At 42.8% G+C, this 7,770-nt stretch overlaps 1 protein-coding gene across 4 annotated transcripts in view; it reads right to left on the bottom strand.

Annotated features, from left to right (window-relative positions):
- Positions 1–7,290, bottom strand: part of LOC134188112 (fibroblast growth factor receptor 2-like) — a 9,607-nt gene extending 2,317 nt beyond the window's left edge. The window contains exons 1-8 of one of the 4 annotated variants that reach the window (XM_062656303.1): positions 7,079–7,290; positions 3,702–3,818; positions 3,229–3,642; positions 3,123–3,164; positions 2,964–3,056; positions 2,576–2,860; positions 2,413–2,508; positions 2,238–2,360 (exon numbers count right to left, since the gene is read on the bottom strand). In XM_062656303.1, the coding sequence (XP_062512287.1) occupies positions 2,238–2,360; positions 2,413–2,508; positions 2,576–2,860; positions 2,964–3,056; positions 3,123–3,164; positions 3,229–3,642; positions 3,702–3,753 (1,105 nt within the window). In that variant the 5' untranslated portion in view covers positions 3,754–3,818; positions 7,079–7,290. The remainder of the gene's footprint in view (positions 1–2,237; positions 2,361–2,412; positions 2,509–2,575; positions 2,861–2,963; positions 3,057–3,122; positions 3,165–3,228; positions 3,643–3,701; positions 3,819–7,078) is intronic. The other 3 variants (XM_062656305.1, XM_062656304.1, XM_062656306.1) reach the window with 3 other exon arrangements.
- Between the last annotated feature and the right edge of the window lie 480 nt (positions 7,291–7,770).

Genomic DNA, 7,770 nt, shown 5'->3' with positions numbered 1-7,770 from the left:
ATAGGGAACAGCTGCAGCTTTCTGCCATTGATGACTCTACCCAAACTTTAAATTCCTCAAACAGATATCCCAGTTTCTCACAGAAAGATTATATTATCTTTGCTATGGGAATATAACAATACTTCACACAGCCACAGATGAATTAAAAAGTAACTGATAAGTTAGAAGTATAATGGGAGTGGATGGTGATGAAAAGGAAGAAAACGCAGATATGCCACTAACTGATACCCCAACTGCTTTTGATATGTAATCAATAAGAAAGCCAGGAGCTTATGGTATGGAAGGATGCCAAACCATTCCTGTGAGCCCAACAAATCCAATACATAAGTTATTGCGCATTTTACATAGTTAGGGCAAGAGAGAGGGTGCCAGCTAGTAACCGCAGTTTAATTCTACTTGCATGTGTATGGTCATACATATATGTAGTTAAATTGCTCACACAACATATCCCTTCATAAGAGTTGTATTGACCAAGCGAGTGACGGGGCGAGTAGCTAGAGTCAGTGGCATAGCTGTCTCTATATACACTACTGGGTCATGTTTTCCTAAGTATAGTACATGTGCTAACAGTGGTTAATTTGCAGTGGGATCTAAGATGTTCTCTATGCACTAATGGTGTTATCTACACGATATATGTCAACCGATTTTGGTAACAGCTTTTCAATCAATGTATACAATGATACATACATACATTTTTCTGTCCTTAATTAAAGTCACAAAGAATACCGTCAATCTTGGCGGTTTCACCGTCAACAGAAGGCTTAGAGGAGTCTGAGGTACTTACACATATACGTTGATACGTAATTAGCAGCAGTCAAACACAGTCATATGATCTGTGCCCCCAATCACGGCATGCTGGCTACGCCCCTGCTAGTCACACAATGTTATTTCGAGCACTGTAGGAGAGAGAGAGAGAGAGAGAGAGAGAGAGAGAGAGAGAGAGAGAGAGAGAGAGAGAGAGAGAGCACACACACACACACACACACACACACACACACACACACACACACACACACACACACACACACAACACACACACACACACACACACACACACACACACACAACTGAATGGGAACAAACATACAAAAACCTTGAATATAGAGATAGTCAAGTAGCTCAACCTCTTTACAAAAAACTGATTTTGCACAAAGTAGGTCTGTTCTGTCTTGCGAATATTATAATTGGATGATCAAATGTTGTTGTCTTAACATGGACCTTTAAAATTTAATTTTTAATCAATAATGAGCAACTTGGTAACTGTAGGAAACATTGCTCTTGTGCACCACACCTGTTGCGTGATCTTGCACTGACTTGACTCTTCTAATGGTAATCACTAAATGGTTGCTTTTTGTTGAACTTTCTTTAAGTTCGTGAGCTCAATGAGTAAAGCTGCTGTTCAAAAAGTTAGGCCTTTATATATAATTTTCATTATGTTTAACTAGATCTGCTTAGAATTGAAGGTTGGAGCTTTAATTTTACAGTTTTAGGTCTACCCAAGTAATTTAGTTAGTCTATAGTAGTCTTCTCACCGGAAGTAGCGACCTACTCGACGGAAACGACCATGTAAACAACTTTGGAATGTATAGCGTGCGTTCACCGGTACAGTGTAGCGCTCGTGTAATCTCGACATATGGTTGTTGGAGCTTGTTCGCCAGTCGAGGCGGAGTCACGCAGTACGTTCCATTTTGATTACTGATCATAACTTTCAAGTGTAACTTCAAGGTCATAGCGAACGGAGGATGAGTAGCCTGCAACAAAGCGCTCAAGTGATTTACGGCTTGATGATAAGACTGCCTGTCCTTTCTCAGCCGCCTGTATAGACAAGTTTTTAGTATCGGCCATCTGTATAAATGAGTTTTGGGACGTTTGTGTCTAGTGACGTGCACGTGGTGTTAATTTATTTGTGCATGCTTGCAAGTACAGTAGGTGATTGCCAGTACATGTGCAACAACTGTTTGGTGTTGTTAACCCTAGGCGTTGTTGAGATTGGAGTATGTACACCTGTGCGTCGTTGTTGAGGCTAAAATCAATCCTTGGGTGTTCTAGGAACACACGTCTACTAGGTAAGTTTCCTGCTTGGCAGTTCGTTTGGAAGCACATTGCTAATTCTACTGTACAACCAAAGTACCCGGAACTGGAAAGGGGTCAATTTTCGCCCAGGGTTCAGCACTGTTAGTACTGCCTTTCATTCAGTTAGTAGTCACAGTTAGTTATAATTAAAATTTAAGACGTACTTGTTTGATAGCAAATGCCCAATAGACGGACTACATGAGGGTGATTGCAGGATGTCAAAGATGTGAGCAGATTTGTCTCATCAAACAGAGTACCATCTCCTGCCTCATGACAGCGCTCGAAACCTGATACAAATGAATCTATAGACAGTTCAATGGAATTGTGTAGATCTATTACCTTGTTTGGCCATCTTGACAGCTACTTTGGTCAAAACACCAGGGCAGGTAATACCCAGAGCATCAGCTTCATAAACGATGCTAAAGTAACCTCTACCTGCGTACAATATATACAGCACTAGCAAGACCATGATTATGCATGATAACTAAGACTAAAAGTGTACCAAGCTCTCTTATGAACTGCAGATTATTATGATCAAATTTCCATTTTTCAAATTTAGTGGATGTCCGAGGACGTGAAAACGGTGCTGCTGTTGTTGTTGTTGTTGTTGTTGTTGTTGTTGTTGTCAAATTTGATGCACTTTGAGTGGTCTTGCAATTTAGGTAGGTGACAGTCAGACCAATGGTAGCAATTGCCGTACAGAGAACAACAGGGACTATCACTGCAACTAATAATAAGACGTCGTTGTCGTTGTCATCACTCTCATTGTTGTTTTCAGTCAGTGTGCCTGCAGAGACATTATAGAGGCATATATTAGTGATTACTCTTTTCACAATTTTTAGTATACTGCAACATTTGTTTATATATGCGCTTCTAAAATATTTACAAACCGTTTGTAGTGGTTGTCACCGAGTTTGGAGATAATGCTTGAGATGTTGCCAGTGCTGCTGCGACTGCTGTCATACTGGTTACCGTTTGTGTTGCTAATATGCATTTGCTACTGTTATCGATCTTTGTTGCACAATACTTTGTATGCTATAGTGACTTACGTGTTCCTGTGACTGTCATCATGTTGCTTGGTGAATGTGTTGCTAACGATAATTGCTACAGTCACTTTCATTGCACAAAACGTTTAAACAACACGTTTAGACTTACGTGTTGGCGATGTCGTGTTTTCCACCACTGTCACATTAAATGTTTTATGCTTTCTGAACTTTTTAGTCTCTGCTTCATATTCGTAGCAAGTGTATAAACCCTCAGATTGTCCTTTTACTGCTTTGCCCAATATCAAATTGCTGTTTCTTCCTTGGTCTAGAATGGTTATACAAACGTTTCCACGATCACGTTGTTTTGCACATTCGTTTCCACGTTCATATTTTGCACATTCGTGCAGTTCCATCGATTTGTCATTTCCTTCGCTATAGCTGATATTACCTCTATTCCACCATAAGTACGGACTGCCGGAGTATTCTGTTATGGTAATACCGCAACGCACGAGATGACATTGTTCAGGAAACAGTGTAACAACAGTCGGAGCTTGTTCTGACTCCATCACAGCTAAACGGAAATCTACTTACATTGAGAGAAAAACGCCATGAAATGGAACTTTCGTAGTTACGAAATCTTACCATACAAGATGCTGGAAAAGAATAGAGATCTAGGCAAATTCCAATGTTTCATGTTCTAAAACACGGAAGTCAGTACTTCAATCTCATGTATATGCCTTGCCAGCCTAATTTTTGTTACTGCAAAGAGATAGAGCTGGAATGAGTTCCAAGTGAACAGTGAACAACGGGAACGGTTCATAAGTAAGTATACGTATATAGTACAAGCGGATTGCAGTTAGCTATTGTTCTTGATATCAGTAACCAAATGCTTTAAAGGCCAGTTAAAGAAAATGGGCGCATGGGAAAATTTATAGAGCATGGGAAGTGTACTATAGTACAGAACACCCACGTCTAGCAACTCCATCTACTTATAAAGTTTCACTCCGTTAGCTCATACAGCCTGCTAGTGGCACGCCTTAGCTCCGTCTAGATGCTCACGACAAAGAATACTGACAGGGATTGTAGTGAATTCGAAGGGTAGAAAACGACCTATCACACACTTGTCCCTAACATCCCTAACACATTCCTTGGTGCGAAGACCTCTTCGCTGTCGATTTGAACTCGAATATTTGCCGACTAAATTGACACAGCTTTGTATTTTTTTAGCTTCTGCACAATGTTTTTGTTTCTATTCTCTAGCCTCGTCCCCAGACTCACGTGAGCCTGGCAGTGTTCGGTTCCCGTATGACACTTTCAGCCTCCCGTGAGTCTGGACTCACCGCGCCTACTTTCACACACTTACTTCACTAAGTGTCACCCCACGTCATAGTCTTGGCACCCCACGTGACTACATGATACGTACGTCACAAACTCAATTAGCTTAAATCTATCTAATGTGTGACCCAGCAGACTGTGTATCACGCCCAAGCTTCCAAACAGCGCATGGTGACTCTCCACAGTGAGTGATTCACCACGTTCACGCTATCCAAATCTCAAGACGACTTCAGCATGTGGAAAGGTGAGTGTATTCCTAGCTAAGTTATTGTCCTACTCGCGTAGACTGGCGAGCCTGCCAAGTCTAGTTACAGCGATCCGGACTGCGCGTGTAGTTCACTCGTTGTTTCGTCGCACATCCGCTATCTGCATGGCCCTTGCTAGTGCACAGACTCTAATGGCCAGTAGGGCGCGCAATGGCAACAAGAGACACATTGACATGGAATTGCAGTCCGCTCTCCGTGTTTTCAATTATGATGACTTTCGGGAGAGTAAACTTGAAGTCTCCAGGGCCATTCTATGGGGAAAAGACATCTTTGTCCGCACAAACAACGAGTGAACTACACGTGGAGTCCGGATCGCTGTAACTAGACTTGACAGGCTCGCCAGTCTACGCGAGTGGGACAATAACTTAGCTAGGAATACACTCACCTTTCCACATGCTGAAGTCGTCTTGAGATTTGGATAGCGTGAACGTGGTGAATCACTCACTGTGGAGAGTCACCATGCGCTGTTTGGAAGCTTGGGCGTGATACACAGTCTGCTGGGTCACACATTAGATAGATTTAAGCTAATTGAGTTTGTGACGTACGTACCATGTAGTCACGTGGGGTGCCAAGACTATGACGTGGGGTGACACTTAGTGAAGTAAGTGTGTGAAAGTAGGCGCGGTGAGTCCAGACTCACGAGGCTGAAAGTGTCATACGGGAACCGAACACTGCCAGACTCACGTGAGTCTGGGGACGAGGCTACTATTCTCCTTTGTAGAGACGTTTCCGTTCAAGCTGTTCAATTGCAACCATCATAAAACATTAACAGTGACCAACGGACAGTCTTAGAGGGACGTCATGGCATATGATGCTATTTTGACATTTGACATTGATTTCCTATCTGGACTTGCAGAAGTTGTAGACATAATGCGCCGATAAATTACAACAGCAGCCGAAGTTAACTAAAACTCAATATCAACAGTACGAACCAATCAGTTCTAGACAACACTGCGAGTGCACGAATCGGTAAACAAGCAAGCTGTAGCACGCCCCTCTTCCAACTTCTACTGCTCTGAAGTTGGAAGAGGGGCGTCCTCTTCTAGACTCTTCTGGAAGAGCCCAGTCGAACGTGCCCATAGTGTTCAATTTTAACCATCACAAACATTAGCAGCTGCCGCCAGACGAAATGAGAAGGCGTCAAACTACATTATGAAATGAACTTGAACTAACTTCTTTACGTCATCAGTACAATCTAGGAAAATTATGATACAATAGTGCAGTTGGCTACTTTCAGCCCTAAAGGAAATAGCCATGCATGCAAGCTTGTACAATTGTAGAGTACTTAATTATAATTAATGAAAGAGTGCACTAACAGTGCTGGACACTAGGCGACGAGAAATTGACCCCTTTCCAGTTCCAGGTACTTTAGTTGTACAGTAGAATTGCACAGGAAACTTACCTAAGCGTGAACACCCAACGATTGATTTTAGCCTCACGAGGCACAAATATACGTACTCCAATCGCAACAACGCCTAGGGTTACAGTCAGTCAAACAGTTGCTGCACTTGTACTTTGTACTTGCAAGCATGCACAAATTAATTAACACCACGAGCACAGATTACTAAACAGTTTTATACAGGTGGCTGAGAAAGGGACGGGCAGTCTTATAATAATCATCAAACCGTAAATCACTTGGGCGCTTTGTCGCAGGCTACTCTTCATTCGCTATGACCTTGAAGGTACACTCGAAAGTTATGAAATTGGAACGTCCTGCGTGACTCCGCCTAGACTACATGAGCGCTACACTGTACCAGTGAACGCACACTACATTCCAAAGCTGTTTACATGCTCGTTTCCGTCGGGTTGCTACTTCCGGTGAGACGACTACTGAAGGGTTAATTAATTAATAGCAGCTGAAACGTTTTGCAGCTGAGGCACAGAACAACAACAGAAAGCAGAGTATCAATCACAATGCACCATTAGCCGAGTCGTTCTCCTGAGTAGCTAAAAGCAGTCCACGTTGAGATTGGCAAAACAAATGGCATGTTTGCCGATTTCATATTAGACTATCTAAGAGCGTATATTCCCAGTAGAAGGTGAGATGCTCTTTACGTACAATACCTGAACTGGAACCATTGAACGTAATTGGATTGACATGTTACAAACTTAGTAGTTAGCGAAGTATCTAGGCATGCACATCTGTATGCACGATGGTATGACCCCTGCTTACTCACATCCAAGATAAACCGTACGGGGAATAGACAGTAGTCTACAACTGTAGGACAGTTGCTGTGCACAGTAGATAAGTCAGCGACGCTTACGTCTAGAAGGTCAGTTACAATTTTTTGAAAGTGCAAACTGTAGTGTACCATGCTTGATTTTGTAGCCAGGTAAATTAGATGCTACCCACTTGATGTAACGGTCTAGACCCTAGAAATGCGTGTACGTATACATAGCCTATCTGTTATAGCTAACCTTGAGAGTCTTTTACTCCGTACCGTTGTTTGCTCTGGCATTGAAAGAAATTCGTTGCGTCCAATCTTACTTTTGCACGCTAATTAGGAAGCTAGCGTGAACAAAAAACGACACTCCTAGCTGACTGACTCGATCAGTGTGAAGAGCTGCAAGTGAAATGCAGCAATAATTGACTACTTAAGCTAGACGAGAGAGGCGGAGCAATAATGAGTCTCCAAAGGTCAGCTTCAGTTCCAGGTACACATGCAGCAGGGGTGTACTATCAAGCTCTGGTAATTGGCATCCTGCGTACTGCCAGGTTCCAAGGTCGTTCCTGTACATTAGTACTTTGCAGCGTTTACATAGGGTCTAAACATCTGTGTATCTAAATATACACAATAAGTGTAGACCGCCGGCTGCGCAGCCTGACGAGTGTCTAATAAACGAAATTAAATTATTAATACACCCCGCTCCGCCCACGATTGGCACGAAGGCGAAGCCGAAGTCCGAGTGCTAACGAGCTGGAGCAGCGGGGTGTATAACTTACGTCCGTCAGACAACGTCCCGTAGAGCCTCGCTCTTATTTTCTAGCGCCGGTCCGCACCCCCGCATATAGCTCCACGTGCTCCGCCACGACGAAATAGGCATTTTATTGCAATACCTAGGATTAAGACTCTTCGGCGTTCCTGGAAGACATGTGTTACATAGTATGA

This window comes from Corticium candelabrum, chromosome 12, assembly GCF_963422355.1.
Source record: "Corticium candelabrum chromosome 12, ooCorCand1.1, whole genome shotgun sequence".
In the NCBI taxonomy this organism is placed as follows: Eukaryota; Metazoa; Porifera; class Homoscleromorpha; order Homosclerophorida; family Plakinidae; genus Corticium; species Corticium candelabrum.
This window is presented reverse-complemented; position numbering and strand designations above follow the sequence as displayed.